Consider the following 18420-nt stretch of genomic DNA (forward strand, 5'->3'; position numbering starts at 1 on the left):
GCAGCTGTCATATTCCAGCCTCCCCCTCCTTTGTGTGCGTGGATGTGGCTGTGCGGGCGAACCGTGACACAAAGTAGTCCCACTCGGTGCTAGGAGCGGGGAAGGCGAGAACGCGGAGAGACATCAGGGATCGGCTGTGCAGCGTCACGCGCTGCGGAGGGATCTCTCGGTGAGATCTCTCTAAATGTGACTCCCACAGCCCCAGCTCTGCCCCCTGCCCCGTTATCCTTAACCCTGCTCCCTCATTACCTCTAAATCTGCCCCAAATTAACCAGAACTGTGCCCCCCACAACCCCCAACTCTGCCCCAAGTGACCCCAAACTCTGCCCCCCAATTAGCCTGAACTGTGTGTGCCCCCCATAACCCCCAAACTCTGTCTTGGGGGAAGGGTTAAGGGTAATGTGAGGCAGATTTGGGGGTTATGGAGGCACAGTTCAGGCTAATTGGGGGGCAGAGCTTGGGGTCACTTGGGGCAGAGTTTGGGGTCATGGGGGGACAGAGTTTGGGGGCACTTGAGGCAGAGTTGGGGGTCATGGAGGGGAACAGTTCAGGCTAATTGGGGGACAGAGTTTAGGGTCAGCTGGGGCAGCGTTTGGGGTCATGGGGGGCACAGTTCAGGCTAATTGGGGAGCAGAGTTTGGGGGCACTCAGGACAGAGTTTGGGGGCACTTGAGGCAGAGTTGGGGGCTGTGGGAGTCTCATTTAGGCGTAACATGGGGCTGTTCCCCCCCCACTCACCCGGCTCCGACTGCAGAGGGGGGGTCCCGGCCGTGCCCCCCTCGCTCAGCCTGGTCCCCGGCCCTTGGCAGCCCCAGGGAGAGGGGCTGGAGGACTCCCCCCCGCTCGGGGGGGCCGGCGAGGAGGAGGACGAGGAGGCCGAGTTGGAGGAAGGCCGCGTCAGGGGGGGCTGCTCCCCGCCGGGGCTGCGGGCTCTGCCCCACACCGGGGGATCCCCAAAAGGGTCCGGCGAGGGCGCTTCTCGTGGCGCGGGGCCGCTGAAAACGGCTGAGCGGCTGCGAGCCCGGGGCGCGGCCCCCGCGTCCCCCCAGAGCCCCTCGGCGCCGGGGCCGCTGAAAACGGCGAAGTTGGGGGGCTCGGGGAGGCGGCCGGAGGGGCTGCGGGGCCGCGGGGTCCAGGGCCGGGAGTCCGGGCAGGGGCCGGCGCGGGGTGCGAGGGAGAGTCGAGCCCCGAGTGAGTCCAGCCGCGGCTCCTCCACGCTCTCCTAAGGGCGCCGCGACCGCGCCATGCGACCCCGCGTCACCGGCGCCGCGCGCCGTCTCCACGGCGACGGGGCCGTAAAGCGCGGCCGCGCGGGTGTCGCAGCCGCTCGGCGGGCAGTGCGGCGCGGCCCAGCGGGCCGGGGAGCCGCGGCCATGGAGATGCCGCTGCCGCCCGACGGTGAGGGGGCATCGGGGGCTGCGGGGGGAACGGGGGGCGACCGCGGGAATGGGGGGAGAGCGGGGGATGACGGCGCTGCTTCCCCACAGACCAGGAGCTGCGGAATGTCATCGACAAGCTGGCGCAGTTTGTGGCGCGGAACGGGCCCGAGTTCGAGAAGATGACGATGGAGAAGCAGAAGGAGAACCCCAAATTCTCCTTCCTCTTCGGGGGCGACTTCTACGGCTACTACAAGTACAAGCTGGCCCTGGAGCAGCAGCAGCGTGAGTGGGGCCTGCGGCTCGGGCAGGGCCGGCTCGGGGCTCCCTCCCTCGCCGGCCGCGGGGTCTCGGGGTCGGCCGGCGGAGACACTTTTGTCTCTTCTGGGCTCGTCCTGCTCCGCCGGGACCGGTTTGCGGCGCTCGGGGTTCCCGGTAGATGGTTCAGCGCTGCCCGCGGCTCCTCACGGCCCCGGTTGTGGGTTTGGAGGCGGGCAGGGGGAGCCGCAGGGACGGGCGGCGTGGTGAGACGGAGCTCGGCACCTGGAGAGCCGGAACTCACTCGGCTTGTCCTGGAGTTGTCCCTCTGGAAGTGCACAGGGAGTTGCTGACTCTCCTCTTTGGCACCGGCCACCTGTGATTTTGCGTTAACCGTAGAATCATAGAATGTGCTGAGTTGGAAGGGACCCATCAGGATCATCGAGTCCAACTCCTGGCCCTGCACAGGACACCCCAAGAATCCCTCCAAGTGTCAGAGCATTGTCCGAGCAGCTCTGGAGACCCCTCTCACCCCCTCAGAGCGAGGGTCTCTTTGGAACTGGTGCCATTTTCACCCGTGGGCTGGTGGTAGCAGGTTTCTCTGGGAGGTTTACTTTCAAAGTTTACTCTGTCTGATAGTGTTGTGCAAGCAAAGCCAAGATATCGAGGCTTCCGCACAGATCCAGCCCCTGCCACAGCCCTCGCTGCCGCCGGCTGCGCCCATCCCAGCCCCTCAGGGCACCCCGTCTGTGGAGGAGCTCATCCAGCAGAGTCAGTGGAACCTGCAGCAGCAGGAGCAGCATCTCCTGGCCATGAGACAGGTTGGTTTGAGATGAGCACTCATCTGGTGTGTCCCGGCCTGTCAGTGGGATTAGGAGTGAAGGGGGAAAGGATGGTTTAGTGCTGAGCAGAGCTGGAGGTGAGGAGAAGGGATGTTGCTTTCCTTACTTTTGTTGTGTGGCAAACACCATTGTTCCCCTAGAATGGATGTGTCTGATGTGTAGGTTGGGTTATGATTGCATATGGGTTATGTTATTATGGGATGAGTGATCTGTGATTAAAACCTTCTATTTGCTCTTTGAAAAATCTTGTTAGTTTTAGAGTGGAATAAATTGTGACTGCTTTAACCTTGGTTTGATGCTGCAAATTGCTGGGAACTGCAAGATATTCCAGTTTGTAGTATTCTGACTTATACTGGAGGGGAACTGTGTGCTATCAGCTAGCTGATTTTTGCAGATGTTTAACTGTTAAAGCTGCTGAAAACCAAACTGAAGAGTTCATTGTGCCTTGGTTATGTTCCTTATGCTTAAGAGTTTTTGTAATTATTTTTTATTACATGATAGATTTTAGAAGTAGAAGTAGAAAAGTAAACTGGAAGTGGAGAAGTAAACTGGATTTCTCCAGGAAAATATGAAGAGTCTTTTCTTTTCAGAACGAAAGAATTGAAACATTTTCATGAAGTCACAGTGCCTGTAAAAGATTTTGGTTTTTGAGATTGCCACTTAGGTCCAAGAGGATAAGGATACAGCAGCTTCATTCTTTAAAAGAGTTTTGGCTGTAATGTAATTCTTTCTCTTTTTTTTTTTTTCCTTCTTTATTTTGTTCTTGTTTTATTCAGGAACAAGTCACATCAGCAGTAGCCCTTGCAATCGAGCAACAAATGCAAAAAGTTTTGGAGGAAACCCAGTTAGATATGAACGAATTTGACAACTTGTTGCAGCCAATAATTGACACTTGCACAAAAGATGCAATCTCAGTAAGTGATCTGAATCTGCACAGGGATTTGGTGGCACTGTGTGTCCATTTGAATTTTGAGATTCTCTGTACATTACCAACAGCTTTATATCCATGTTGTGTGGCAGGTTAGATGAAAGCTGTTACCTGAAAACCTTCCTGCAGTTATTTCAGAACTATAGGAAGCCTATATCATGGGAACACATTAGACTGACTAAAAATATTTTAAAATTTGCTTTTCTAAGGCTGGCAAGAACTGGATGTTTAGTAATGCCAAGTCTCCTGCTCACTGTGAGTTGATGGCCGGGCACCTGCGGAACCGGATAACGGCGGACGGAGCTCACTTTGAGCTGCGCCTGCACCTCATCTACCTGATCAATGATGTTTTGCATCACTGGTAAGAATTCAGTTCTGGGCTTCAGTTTGCTGTTTTGATCAAGTTTTTCTCCTAGATACAGTGTTGGTTTGACTAGTCACTTCATATTTTATTGTTTTTATCAGCTGTCCTTAGATGTCCATAGATTTGATCTAGTGCTTTAGTAATCAAATTTAGGTAAAACCATTTTACCTACTTTGTGTATTTTTCCTCCAGACAAGATTTTACAATAAAGTCATTCGGGAGAGAACACTCTATTTCATGATTCCGCTACTTTTAGTATAGCAGAAGTTGAGATTAATTGAATATTCCAATGCACTTGGTGTTATAGTGAAGAAGATAACTCTGCCCATTCCTTTCTTGAAGCCAGAGGAAGCAAGCACGAGATCTTCTGGCTGCTTTACAGAAGGTGGTGGTGCCTATTTATTGTACCAGTTTTCTAGCAGTGGAGGAAGATAAGCAACAGAAAATTGCCAGAGTGAGTATCTGGTTTTGGTTTAACTTTGACTTTTGCTTTGTTAGGTTGGTGCTGTGTAAATTCACAAATAGGCAGGTGCAAGAAGGTGAGTGAGATTTTTCTAGTCTGATTGTTTTCATAAAGTTTATTATAGAAGGTGCTCTAGTACACATTTAAAATAGAACTTCAAAGTCCTTAGGCTTTATTTAAGAGTTATCACAATGATGAATGCATCTGAATCTTTAATAATTCAAAAATAATTAGAAAAATCCTAGGTCTTATGAAAAGCTGAAGACACAAAAATGCTGTGGCTCAGTATTTCTTTGATTGTTCATAATTTCTAAAATCTTTTCACTCTTATTCATGCAGCTTCTTCAGCTATGGGAGAAAAATGGGTACTTTGATGAGTCCATTATTCAGCAGTTACAAAGCCCAGCTCTTGGACTTGGCCAGTACCAGGTTAGCCACAAAAATATCAGTTTTCTTATTTATACAAATATTTTGAAAATGATTTTCCTTTTCAAAGTATAATGTTAATTTTTGTCTCCCTTCCCCTCCCTTGAAGTTGCTTACAAGGGATTACAAAAAATAATGTAAAATATAACCTTGCTATTTCAAACATTCAATAATCCAGCTGCTGATGTGGCCCTGGATACAGGATACAGACTGATACAGTCCTGTACATATTTGACAGTGTCTTGTATGGCAGGGAGTGTTTGGTTAAAAGGAAACAAGGAAACAGGGCTTTAAATTGGATACATTGAATATAAAAATTGTAGTGGCAGCAGGAACTTTTCCTTTTTATTATTAGTAATGAATGCTGTTGGTTTGAGCTGTATTGGAAAGGCAGTACTAAAGGTGGTGGGTTTCAGCTCGCAGAGAATGTTTTGGAAATCTCCACAAAGCTTTGTAATGACACTGGGTGGTTCTGCCACCATTATCCTGCATCCTCAGGCATTTTTTGGGAGAGAGGATGAAGGGCAATACAGGGAATTTGGAACAAGTGGATAAGGTGGGTGTTGTAGGTTCAGTGTTCACTTGTTCTTAATTTCTTTTACCAGGCAAATCTGATCACTGAATATGCAACGGTTGTCCAGCCTGTGCAAGTGGCTTTCCAACAGCAGATTCAGAACCTGAAAACTCAGCACGAGGAGTTTGTGAACAGTTTAACGCAGCAGCAGCAGCAGCAGCAGATCCAAATCCCCCCCCTAGAGAACGAGGTGAAATCAACACCCCCACCTCAGGCCCCCACAGCAGCCCCAGCCTCAGCTCCACCATCTGTTCCAGTCACACAAGCAGGTACTGACCTGACCTGGGACCTGTGCAAAATTCACTGGCTGACAATGTTATGCCTTTTTTTTTTTCCACTCCTATTACAGCGACTTGAGTGGGTCGCTGCTGGTGAGAGAGAGATGGTGAATTTTGTATCTTGATTAGAAGGTTTATTTATTAATATATGATATAATACATTATAGTTATACTAAATAGAATACATAGAGAGAGGTTTGCAGAGCTGCTAGCTAAGTTAAGAAAAGATAGAGAAGAACTCACAACAAAGTTGTGGTTAAGGACTCAGTTTTTTGGCTTGAATTGGTGATTGGCTCTTAATTATAAACATAGAAAATGAGCCAATCAAGGTGTTTTTGTTGCATTTTTTAGCAGCTGATAATAATTGTTTACTTTCTCTTCGGGGGCCCTCTGGCCTCTTGAAGACGCAGAAATCTGAAAGAAAGGATTTCTGTAGAGAAATGTCTGCGACACACTCCTTTTTAAATAATGAGCCACAATGCACTGCTGGTTTGGTTCAGGCAACAGCTTGAATCTGTTCAGAACCTTGCAGCAGGTGCAGGTGGATGCTTGAATATAAAAAGAACCAGAGATGAGTGTTAAATGGATCAGAAATCCTGTCTCCCAGTAATTAGATTTCTGCAGAAGGAATTAATCTGGAGCCTGGTGTGCTGATGTTTTATTAACTGCAAGTGATTTTGATGCTGACAATAGTCTCTAAATTGTTCCAGATGATGGTAAATCTCAGCTGCCTCTGGCTGGTTCTACAGAGTATGACACAACTGGGTCTGGAGTGCAGGATCCTGCCTCAGGTGGACCACGTGGGCCTGGATCTCATGATCAGATTCCCCCAAATAAACCACCCTGGTTTGACCAACCTCACCCTGTTGCGCCGTGGGGTCAACAACAGGTAAGAAACAGTTCTAAAAACCCATGTGGAGGTTTAGAATGACTGTCTTGGTTGTGGAGGTTGGGAATGACCACCTTGGTTGTGGAAGTGCAGTGAAAAGCTAGAGAGTTAGAAGCTGTGAAAGTTATAAATCCAGATTTCAATGCTAAGTTTTGTTATTCTGAGTGCAGTTAAAGGCAAAATGTTAATCCTATTTCAGTTTGTTTACCACCACAACTACGGTGGTATTCCTATGAACAAGAGCTGTTTGGTTCAGTAACAGTTTGGTCTTTTCCCATCTTTTTTCTGAAGTTGCAGTCATTCAGACTCGTATTTGAAATGTTTTTTCACCTGTGCATGGGCTGTATTTCTTTAGGAAGGTATATTATTGTGTTCTTCATTCTTGTAACCTTTTGTCATTCTGAGTGCAGTTAATCCTATTTCAGTTTATTAACCACCACGCTGTTCCTATGACAAAGAGCTGTTTGGTTCAGTAACAGTTTGGTCTTTTCCCATCTTTTTTCTGAAGTTGCAGTCATTCAGACTCGTATTTGAAATGTTTTTTCACCTGTGCATGGGCTGTATTTCTTTAGGAAGGTATATTATTGTGTTCTTCATTCTTGTAACCTCATGACTTCACCTCCAGGGACCACCTCACTGTCCTCCCTGGAATAACAACCACGAAGGAATGTGGAACGAACAGAGAGATCAAGGCTGGAACAATCAGCGAGAAACACCTTGGAACAACCAGCCTGATCCTTCATGGAACAACCAGTTTGAAGCACCATGGAACAACCAGCATGAACAGCCTCCATGGGGTGGGGGTCAGAGGGAACCTCCATTTCGAATGCAGCGGCCACCTCACTTCAGAGGCCCATTTCCTCCACATCAGCAACATCCCCAATTCAACCAGCCCCCGCATCCGCATAATTTCAACCGCTTTCCACCTCGCTTCATGCAGGATGATTTTCCACCTCGCCATCCCTTTGAAAGGCCTCCTTATCCTCATCGTTTTGATTACCCCCAGGGGGATTTTCCTCAAGGTAAAGTGTGTACCAGGCCAGGTTTTCTTGTGTTGTAATGCTGATTGCCATTACAAAATTATTTAGTGATTTGGGATGACAGTTGTGGATTGCTGTGATTTTCCTTAGTTTGGGAGTTTGGGAAGCTACTGCTAAGAACTCAGTAGGAAACACATGCAGAGTTGGATGCTTCCTTGCTTTTTGAGTCTTCCCTAATGAATAAGAAATTGTAGTCCAAATTCAAGTCAGCATCTCTACAGGCACCTCTTTTGCAACTACTTTGCTTTAAAAGTAGGAAGTTCAAAGGTGAGAAGCAGCATTTTCTTGTAAATTTAACCACCTGCACATCAGCCCATAGGTGAGGGCTGATGAGAGCTGTGACCTGTGTAGATGGAGGAAGATAAGAGGAAGGCTGAAAGGATTTATTCCTGTACATACACTCATTTGTTCTTTCTTTTTATTTTGGCTGCCAGGCTCTCTAGTTTTCTGCATTTAATGTTGTGTGGCTTGGTAGTGTGTGGTGAAACGATCCTTACCTCCAGTTCTTCCTCCTCATTGGGCTTGTTCTGTTGTTGGAACATGGGAATGTGTAGGAGTGTAACCTGGTGCAGCTTGCCTGGCCAGAGGTAGTTTCCATTTCACCTGCTGGAGTTGCTGTTACTCTGGAATGATCCTTGTCAGTGTGAAGGCCAAAGATCACCCTGGTTCTGTGTGACAAGTCATTTAGAAAATAGGAGTTTCTGTGTAGGAGTTGCTATGTTAATCCTAAAGGTTTCTCAATTTTCCGAGTCCAAAAATGGTTGAAAACCAATGGATTTGAGTCCTTTTGACCACAGTATGTCCCAAAGGAAGCAGTGGCTTGGGGCTGAGCTATCCTGTTGTCTAGAGAGTGTGGCCAGGGAGGTAAATGCACTGCAGGGACCTGTAGCCAGCCTCTGGTCCTTCATTTCTGGTGCTTTGCTGGATCTGCTGAGATTGGGTTTTAGGATAAACGCAGTAATTAAAGTACATCTCTGACTGCCTTCTTTCTTTAATGGCTAAATAAAACATTTTAACCCTCCCACTCTGCAGAAATTGGACCTCCTCATCATCATCCTGGTCACAGACTGCCTCATCCTGGTATCAGTGAGCATCCTCCCTGGGGAGGGCCACAGCACCCAGATTTTGGGCCTCCCCCACATGGATTTAACGGGCAGCCCCCTCACATGCGGCGCCAAGGGCCCCCTCACATGAACCATGATGATCCCAGCCTGGTGCCAAATGTTCCCTACTTTGATCTTCCTGCTGGCCTGATGGCTCCACTGGTCAAAGTAAGTGCTTGCTATGGGACTGATTCAAACCAAGGCACTGGTGGGATTGAAAGATCCAAAACCTGTTGTTGTTATTAGGGACAGTTCAACATTGATGTGTATGATTTCAAATCCTTCCATTCCACAAGCAAGTTTAGGGTATAAGAGCAGGAGTAGTTTGGGGGACTAAGTAGTGGAAATGGTGAGAATTTTTGTGTGTTGTTTGCTAGAGGAAGCTGGTTGAACCCACAGTGTGAAAGAGCAATTTATCCTTGCAAGTTCAACCCTCTTTGTAGGAAATGGAAATCCCCAGTCATTTCCAGATGACCAGAGAGACCTCACAGATCTGATGGGGCCACTGTTTTAGTTCTTCATAATCAGAATTCTCTTGAAGATGTTTTACAATATCAATGTTATATATACAAAGAGAGATAGAGAACAGGAAACATACATCAGCATCTCCAGGGATAGTTACATTTATGTATTCTGTATTTGAGATGAACACCAGTTTGTGCCAGGCTCCATCCAGCACAAAGGTGGATGAGATTTGCATTTTATCTACCTGGTGATCCACTTAATACTTCAACCTGTACAGTGCAGGCTTTTCTCAGAGAGCTCACAATAGTGATAGCATGAGGAAGCACTGGTTTGTCTACAGAATCCTTATTTCCAGATCATTTTTTATCCAGTATTGAAATTTGAGATCTCTACAGCTAAATCTGTATTTAACTCTTCAGGTAGCCTCCCCATGACACATGACACAAATGTAATTTGTTTTGTTTCTGGCAGCTTGAAGATCACGAGTATAAACCTTTAGATCCTAAAGATATTCGTCTTCCACCTCCAATGCCCCCCAGTGAGAGACTTCTGGCTGCAGTTGAGGCATTTTATAGTCCACCATCTCATGACAGGCCTAGAAACAGGTAAGAGTAGGTGTAGGCAATAAAATGGTAAGGAAAATGCTCTAAGATGTTGCCTCAAATCATGGAGTGCCTCCCTCTCTTTTGCCTGTGTCTTGGTTCTCTTAATGCTGTTGTTGTATTGCAGCTGCACTTGCTGTTTGATCTTATACTGAGATTTGTGAGACAGTTTTCCCAGACCCTTTTTTATGTACAAAATTCTGTGAAAATCCTTAAGGTCTCCACTGAAATGGAATTTACACGTGTGGGTTCTGTGTGGTTGATTTGTTGCAGTGAAGGATGGGAGCAGAACGGACTGTACGAATTCTTCAGAGCTAAAATGAGAGCAAGGCGGAGGAAAGGGCAAGAGAAGAGAAATAGGTGAGAGTTCCTGTGTGCCACCTTCTGCTCTGTGCTGTTCATCTGGAAGATGCTTGGGCTAAATGCAGAGGGAAAGTCTATTCAGCAACATGCTGATGGAAGAATGAGTTTCAATGTGCTGGAATTTCTGTCTAATCTGCAGAAAATGGACACGGCACAGGTTGCCCAGAGCAGCTGTGGGTGCCCCATCCCTGGAAGTTCCCAAGGCCAGGTTAAACATGGCTTGGAGCAACCTGGTTTGAGGAGGGTGTCCCTGCCCAATGGCAGGGGTTGGATGAGCTTTAAGGTCTCTTCCAACCCAAACTGCTTTGTGATTCTGTGAAATCACAAAATCACAAAGGGCTTGGAGCAACCTGGTTTGAGGAGGGCGTCCCTGCCCAATGGCAGGGGTTGGATGAGCTTTAAGGTCTCTTCCAACCCAAACTGCTTTGTGATTCTGTGAAAGAGTTTTTCACACTCAAGCTTTCACTTTCCCTGCAGAAGTAGTGCTTGTGTGTAATTTGAATTTGATCAGGAGTAGATTTGTGTTTGTGGTGCTTCTCCATGGAATCTCAGTGGAGTTTCTCTGCTCATTTGTGCAGTGGGCCCTCTCGGTCTCGCAGTCGCTCTAAAAGCCGAGGCCGTTCATCTTCTCGGTCTCACTCACGATCTTCAAAATCATCCGGCTCCTACTCGAGATCCCGCTCCCGCTCTTGCTCTCGGTCGCGATCCTATTCTCGCTCGCAGTCCAGGTAGGGCACAGGGGGTTGGACTTTGGGAAGTGTGGGAGTGGGGAAACCCCAACCCTGGAGGCTGACCCAAGGATCCACGGGGTTGCTGTGGTAACTTGTGTGCTCTCCCTTTCAGAAGCCGCAGCAGGTCCCGCTCCTCGCACAGCCGCTCGCGCTCTCGGTCCCGGTCTCGCTCCAAATCCTACTCCCCGGGGAGGCGGCGCCGGTCCCGCTCTCGCAGCCCCACTCCTCCGTAAGCTCTGCTTTGGTTCTGTCTCCTTTCACCTGGGCTGTTGGAACAGAGCCTGCAGGGGCTCTGCCTCCTTACCAGGGGATAATCAGCATTTCATCAAAGAGCAGGAAAGATGATGGAGAGCAGATCTAGAAACAATTTATCTGCTAGATGGGCTTGTAGAGAGAATATTACTCTATTGTGGTGGCTTTTTATTTTAACAAAACTGCATGCTGAAGTGAAAACTGCAAAACTGTGAAGTCTGTGTATACCTTCCTTGGGAGCAGGAGTAATTCTCTGTGTGCTCCATTGGGAAGAGCACAGTTTCTCTTCCAATCTAGAAATTCTGTGTGATTCTGTGTGTGATTCTGTTTGATTTCCCTTGTGCTGAGAAGCAGGTGATGTGTTTCTGGCACCTCAATAACTGCATAATCTGATGGCTGTAGTAAAGAATAGCTTAGTAGAGTGGATAGAATTGTGTTGGATGTTAATGCTTAACAGAATAGAACTGACTGTGTTTTGTGTCAGAATAACATCACTGGTTCTAAATTTGTTGTTCTTGTTTTCTTAGTTCTTCTGCTGGTTTGGGCTCCAGTTCTGGGCCTTCTATACCAGAATCGAGACTTGGAGAAGAAAATAAAGGCCATCAAATGCTAGTGAAAATGGGTAAGGTGCTGTTGTAGAATCTTAGACAAGCCAAGAAACAAAATTAGACACCGAAGTCTTAGATGTAATTAATTAATGCATGTTCATAAGGAATTATTCCTTGGCATTCCAAGGTCAGCATAAGAATATTCAGAGATGTAAAATACAGAAGACAGGGATGTGAGTTTGGCATCAGATAGAACTGACCCTACCTGAAGTATTTCATCTCCCTGCAGTGCAGGTCAGCAGGGCTGACTGGACAGATTGGACTTGCACTGCTTTTCTTCTTATCCTCCTAACAGTTTTTAGGGATACTGCTGCTGTCAGCTCCTAGAATCTCTGCATATTAATGCTTGTGAGATAAATGGGACAGTTCATGTGCTGTTTCAGGTTGTCTCTTCCCATCCTGCTTTATCAAAGTGATGCTGTCTTTGGTTGTTTCCAAAATGTGTTTGTCTTCATAATTATAGTCCTAAAAAAAGCAGTGAAAGGATTGCAATGTTGTGTCCTTGCTGCAGGATGGAGTGGATCTGGTGGATTGGGAGCCAAGGAGCAAGGAATCCAAGACCCAATTAAAGGAGGTGATATCCGAGACAAATGGGATCAGTACAAAGGAGTGGGAGTTGCATTGGACGACCCTTATGAAAACTACAGAAGAAATAAAAGTTACTCATTTATCGCACGCATGAAAGCCAGGGATGAATGTAAGTGAATGTTTCTCAGCAATTTAGAAACCTCTGTGGACTTCAAAGTGATTTTTGTAAACCCAAATCAAAATAGCAGTAGCTCTTAATTTTTTCTAATGTAACTGATACAGTAAAACAGCAGGTAAGTGGATGTGTACTCTGATTAACCCAGCAAGTTTTTCTTTTTAGGCATTGTGTTGTGTTTTAATTTCTGAAATGTTAATTAATAAGTGTGTTCTGTGTAAGTCACTTGCTGGCTGCAATACTGAGCACCTGCATCTTTGAATATTCCCGCACAAAAACTTGAAATAGTCACAAAGTTCGTGGAGGGGGAGCTGTGCCACACAAGGGACAGCTGCAACAGCAGGGAGGTCCTTGTGGTTGGAACCAAGTTAGGCAACACTTACTGTTTACCCCTGCCCTAGTCAGAGTTTTCTACCATTAGTATCACATTCTGCCAAAGCCAGAATTTGTAATAAATTCCCTGTAGTGCAGGAAGGGTTCAGAAAAAGACAATTACCCAAGTGATGGATTTTTGCAGAGTCTGTGATACATTGAACATTGGCACTTGCCAACAGCTAAAAGGAAAACTGGCATGCTCAATGAAATGTCACTGCTGCCTCTAGATTGGTGGAATCAAATGGGTTCAAATAAAGCCCATAAGGAAAAATTCCTTATTAACAGAACCCTCATTCCACCAAACACTTCAGACAGCTTAGGTAACTGCAGAATGTGTAAGAGCTCTTCTCCCTGTTGTTTCAGTGAAGCATGAAACACAAGACCCTTCACCATTTGAATAAGGCTCTCTGAAGAAACATGTCTTGCACCTTCTGCAAAACATTAAACTTTTAGAAATCCCGATTAAAGTCTGGACAGAGTGACAAATTAATTACTTTTAAAACCATGGTGAAAAATTGAAAGCTATGACATGTACTTCAATACTTGTCAATTAGTGCTTAAAAAAGGCCAGGTCTCACTATGACACGTCTAGCAAGTTTAAAAATTCCCATTTATCTTGCAAAACTTTCTAATTAGTTCCCCATTTTATAGCAGAATTAAACCCCACTCAAGCTGTTCCTGATGCAGGACTGTGCCTCATTCATTCCTGTGGAATACAGACATTATGTGATGTGGTTCTATGTTCTCTAGTTCCATAATATATGTTTATTTCTCTCAAAAGGTTAATTCTATTTGAAGTGGAGGGGTGCTGCCTTGGGATCAAGTCAGACTGATGCTGAGCAGTGTATCCTAATGTCTAAATGGGGAATGAAGCATCTAGTTCCAGTGCAGGTGACCTCTGAGCACTGTGCAAGCTTTTAGAACCTTCCAGTCACCTCCAGGCCCTGCCCAGCAGCTGCTGCAGCCACCACTCGGGGCAGGACACAAGGGTCACTTCTCTGGTAGCTTCCCCAGCACTCTGAGGGATGGGCAATGCTTTGTAATGGAACAGAGTCTTTGAGCTTTTTATATTTTTGTATATACCCTTTAATAAAAGCTAATTAGTTCAATAGAAGAGAATCCATTTTCTCTGCTCTACACGTTTCTATCAATGAGATGTTCTTGGAAAGTTGCTGTAATCTAAATGAAAAAAAGAAACAAATCTTTTGTAACTGTTTCCAGAGACCACCAGCTAGAGCTGTTAGGCCCTTACACTGCACTTCCACTCCCCAGGTCTGCCCCTTTTCCAGTTGTTTGTTTGTAGAGCAAAATCCCTCTTAAAACCATTCAGTTAGTATGGTGGAATATCAGTTTGTTCTAGATCTACTGTAGTTGTGGAACTGTACCTGTCTGTGAATCAGCATACAACACCTGTATGTTACCAACTTGTGAATGTTGTTGTTTTGCCTTCCAATAAACAATTTTTTTAAAATAAAAAATGCAGCTGAGATTTCCTGAAGCTTGGTTATAGGCCTGTCTTGTTTTGAATTTATCTTAATAAACACACCCAAGTGTGTGTTTGGGTTTGTTGTAATCTGACAAGGCTGATTATACAGAAATGCTGTTTGGATAATGGCACTGAAGTCAGGATATGGTAATTTTCTGCTGTGGTTGTATTTCTCAGGGGCTGTAGAACAGACTTTCACTTCTACCACCATCATAGATGAGATCACAGATCTCACAATTCACTGGATAAATGTGAATGACTTATCATTAATGACTTATCACTGTGATGACTTATCACAGTCCCATTAGGCAGAAGTGTTATCTTGATGTCTCTTGCTGACATAGTCTGGCTGAAGGTTCCTGTGTATCCCTGTATTGTGTACACAATATTGAGGTATAGAAAAGTAAATTATATATAATAATTAGCAACTTGTACTAACTAATTTATACTAACCTAGCAGTTTGTATGAATTCTTCCAATACAGTTTATAACCTGTTATCTGTGCAACTTGGAAAGGTTTCTTGTTTCAGCCTTGGAGTTGTGAATATAAATGTCACTTGAAGTTCAGTAACTGTCCAAGCACTTAATTTCTCCTGGGCTCTCTCCGAATTTCTTCAAGTGCTTGCTCAATTGTTAGAGGTGGGGATTTGTGATTCTTGATGTACTGCAAAAAAAAAAAAGAGTTAATAAGCTAATGTCTTCATTATGTAGATTATTATTTATTAAATAGTAGAAAGCAACTAATCTTCATGTCAAGATACCTGCACGTTTCTGTACTAGCAAAGAAAAGTGACCCTTCTGTTGCAGCATCTGAATGACCCCTGCTCATTTGAGGACAGCTAAATGCTACAGCAGAAACCTTAATCTTTAAAAATTATGGCCTCCAGCAGGACTTGAGTCTTTTTTTTTTCCTTTTAAACTTATTAATTATTCGTATGCAGAAAAACTAGGTTTGCTGTCAATACCGCAAGCGTTTGTAAAGGAATTCACGCTCGGTCTCTGGTTTGTCATAATTACCTCTTTAGCCTCTTCCAGGGTATGGTAGTGGAACTTCTCATGCTCCAATGACTCCACGAGGGCTGTGTGAAGGTGGTGAACGTTCTGGACAAACTGCTGGGTCAGCATCAGGTGCTGCTTGCACATGGTGTGTAAGACAAGAACCGAGGGGCTGTACGCGGTCAGGGCTGTGAGAAAGGGACAGCAAGGGCTGAGCAAACCAAGCTGGGCTCAGGTGCAGAAAATAGAGTGAAAAAGAAGAATAAATGTGGTTTTGGTACCTTCTACTGCATCCATGCTGATGACATGACTGGCAATTGGCACTGGGTCGATGTAGCTGGTTCCAGTGGGTGGGCTGAGCACTGCAGTGGGGTTTGCTGTGCATGGGAGAGATCAGAATTACTGGGGGGGGGACAGGGGAAATGTTTAGTGCCACTGCCTGGTTCTTGTGCAGTTTCTAGGCACAGCAGCTGCCCTAAAAGCACAGCACAGCCTAACAGGCTGAACTCACCCTTTGCCCAGCAGTAGGTGAAGGGAGGCTCTGCTGTCTGCACTGCAGTTTCTGTGACGGTCACTTGGTGGCCCTGGCTGTGCTGTTTTGGGGTGACCAGCAGGGATGACCCTGAGGATGGGTGTGCTCCAGGAGACCTGCAGCTCTCAGCATGTTCCTCTACAGATTCCCTATCTGTTGCAGACAGAGACTTTTCAAAATCTTCAGAATATTCTGAATTAAGAGTACTTTTGTTCTGATTAGGATAATCCTGTTTGTGTGGAGGGAAATCTGAGGAAACTCCACTTAAATGTTCAGAGATTTCAGCTTCAGAGACACATTTTTCAACTTCCTCTTCAGAAGAATCTTCCACACCAGTTATTGCACTGGTCATTTTTAGAGCAGCCTGGTCCTCTTCCACCAGCAATTTATCTTTTTTCACATATTTGTTTGATTCTTGAGTAAACTGAATGTCTTTTCCCTGTAAAAGTGTTTATTTTAGAACCTCCAAACTCCACCGAAGGCAGACTGGGAATATGTGCTAGTGGGGAATTTCTACTTACTTTCTGCTTTAATTCTGCTGACTTACTGGTAGTATCTGGTGCCAAATCATCAAGGCTCATGATATTCAGTCCAAAGTCTGCAAACAAATGACACCTACACATGAGAATTTGCATGAAAATTACAGTACACTTTCTTGTAAGTGACAAAAATGGGGGAAAAAAAATCCTTCTTCAGTACTGAAAAGTAATAGCAATCAGTCACTGATTCTTTAACTTCATAGAAACTCCTAAAATTTCCTCCTTTGATCAGCTGACAGTCCTGAAGTTCAAGAGATTTTTTCTGCCCCTCATTTCCAGCTGTTCTCACTCTGACCACCCATTGGTACATTGTGCCACTGATAGAGAAAAACTACTTTAAATGTTCTAATTGTTTTGACATCATAATGTCACCCAGGGCAGCATCATTAATATGAACCCATTAAGTCAAAAGCTAAGAAAAATACAAACCTATTACACTAGGAAAAAAAATAAACAGATCAAGATAATCACTTTGATCAGGCCTTGGTTTGTGTGAAATTTCACCAGTGAATCCTATTTGCCCATGTTTATTTAGAGAATTTATCAGGAGATTATCAGTACAATTGATACTGAGAAAAAACTTACATTTCAAACTGCTGCTGGATGGATCTTCTGCATCTTCAGCTCCTTCAGAAAATAATTCATCTAATGACTTTATTTCACTTCTGTCACTTTCAAGGCATTCTTGGATGTGCTTGGTGTAGCCTGCTTTAGGCAGAGCACGCTTTACAGTGTTGTCCTTTGTGGAAGATGACAGCAGTTGAGATCTCCTGGTATGTCCTGACAGGTTTCTGCTGGTGGGTGAAGGTGCTGGTGAATTAACTCTACCAAACACGCTTTTCTCTGAGTCTTTGTTGTGAGAAGAAGATGCTTTAGATAACTCTGCTGATGAAACTTCCTTGTGAGGTGGAGGAGCCTTTCCTGATGGAACTGGAGTCTTACTCTTTTTGAAGAACATGAAAAAGAGATTTATGTGTTACTTCATTGTTATGTGTAGATTGCTAAAGGGAGAACAAATCATTGTGGGTAAAATAGAGTAACTTTAAGATATTAAGATGTGAACCTGAAACCTATCATGAGCAAGACACAAATGCAAATTTAGGATTTAGTTGCTAGTGTTATTTAAATAAAAAGCAACCAATTAAGACAGTTATATGAAAGCATTAATAAAAATACATAATCCAGCAAAGTTTGTATTTACCTTTCTACCTTACTGAGCATCACTTACCAGAACCTTCTGATTCCCACTTCCACTGGAAAACCCCAAAGAGCTCTCCATCAATTCTCTCATTTCCTCTTCATCACTATCCAGATCAAGCTGTTGTTTAACCATAACACTCCTTTTAGGGCTTTGCATGCTTTCCTCTTCCCCAGAACAGGCATCTCTGCGGGTCCCAATCCCACTGGTGGCACCATAATTCTTCCAGTACCTCCTGCCCCTGGCGCCACCTTCATGCCCAGAGGCGGATGAGCTGCACTCCTCATCCAAAGCCTTCAGGCCCGAGTCAGTGTTCTGCAGTTCCAGGTGCTTTTTTTGAGCCATGATTTTGCTTTCTAGCTGTGCCACTTTGTTCAGGACGGAGTTTAGCCGCGTGTGGGCGGCGCTGTCCGGAGCGCTCGGGGCTGCCCGGCTGCTCCAGGCCCGCACGGCGCTCCCCGGCCCCGGGCAGCGCTGCGTCCCAGCGGCGTTTCCATCGCACACCTTCAGGAACCTGCCCTGGTGCGACGGAGTAATTCCGGCGCTCTCCAGATCTGTGTCCGCCAGCGTTAGGTCACCAAGGGTGCTGCTCCTGCGGGGTACACGGCTGTGGCCCTGCCAAGAATCACAGAGTTACCGACCTTAGGAAAGACCTGACAACTCCGAGTCCAACTTTCGACTGATCCTGTTGTTAACCGGACCAAAGCACTGAGTGCCACATCCAGACTTTCCTTAAACATCTCCAGGGATGGCGACTCCACGGGCAGCTCCTTCCAGTGTCCGACCACCCTTTCAGTGAAGAAATCCTTTCTGATGTCCAACCTAAACCACCCCTGTCACAGCTCAAGAGTGTCCCCTCGTCCTGTCGCCGGTTCCCTGGAGCAGAGCTGGCTGCACCCTCCTGTAGGGAGCTATAGGAAGGGGCTTGTACAGATCCCTCCCCACACAAGACCGGCCCGCGCTGAGGCTGCCCAGGTACAGACTGAGACAGGGACCGGTGCCTCACCTGCCATCGGGCCGCGGGTGCCC

General features: G+C 45.8%; 2 protein-coding genes across 4 annotated transcripts; one reads left to right on the top strand and one right to left on the bottom strand.

Annotated features, from left to right (window-relative positions):
• Positions 1-1340: 1340 nt before the first annotated feature.
• On the top strand, positions 1341-14118 carry CHERP (calcium homeostasis endoplasmic reticulum protein). Of its 3 annotated transcripts, XM_059489770.1 has the most exons (18): positions 1341-1398; positions 1488-1661; positions 2274-2455; positions 3253-3390; positions 3614-3765; positions 4111-4222; positions 4571-4660; positions 5263-5500; positions 6220-6398; positions 7024-7420; positions 8471-8709; positions 9478-9611; positions 9882-9968; positions 10550-10699; positions 10815-10931; positions 11482-11576; positions 12074-12259; positions 13422-14118. In XM_059489770.1, exons 1-18 carry the CDS (start codon positions 1374-1376, stop codon positions 13424-13426), a joined length of 2700 nt encoding a protein of 899 aa, XP_059345753.1. In that variant the 5' UTR covers positions 1341-1373; the 3' UTR covers positions 13427-14118. The 3 variants fall into 3 exon arrangements, with proteins under 3 accessions (XP_059345753.1, XP_059345752.1, XP_059345754.1); XM_059489769.1 differs by lacking the exon at positions 13422-14118 and having other exon boundaries at positions 12074-12267; XM_059489771.1 differs by lacking the exons at positions 1341-1398; positions 13422-14118 and having other exon boundaries at positions 1570-1661; positions 2315-2455; positions 12074-12267.
• Positions 13703-18325, bottom strand: C27H19orf44 (chromosome 27 C19orf44 homolog). The gene is made up of 7 exons (XM_059489772.1): positions 17422-18325; positions 16779-17136; positions 16176-16252; positions 15634-16093; positions 15404-15499; positions 15144-15310; positions 13703-14790 (listed from the first exon to the last, which is right to left on the bottom strand). The coding sequence occupies exons 1-7, from the start codon at positions 17734-17736 to the stop codon at positions 14710-14712; spliced, it is 1554 nt and encodes a 517-aa protein (XP_059345755.1). The 5' UTR covers positions 17737-18325; the 3' UTR covers positions 13703-14709.
• Between the last annotated feature and the right edge of the window lie 95 nt (positions 18326-18420).

The sequence above is a fragment of the Ammospiza nelsoni genome, chromosome 27, assembly GCF_027579445.1.
Source record: "Ammospiza nelsoni isolate bAmmNel1 chromosome 27, bAmmNel1.pri, whole genome shotgun sequence".
Classification (NCBI taxonomy): Eukaryota; Metazoa; Chordata; class Aves; order Passeriformes; family Passerellidae; genus Ammospiza; species Ammospiza nelsoni.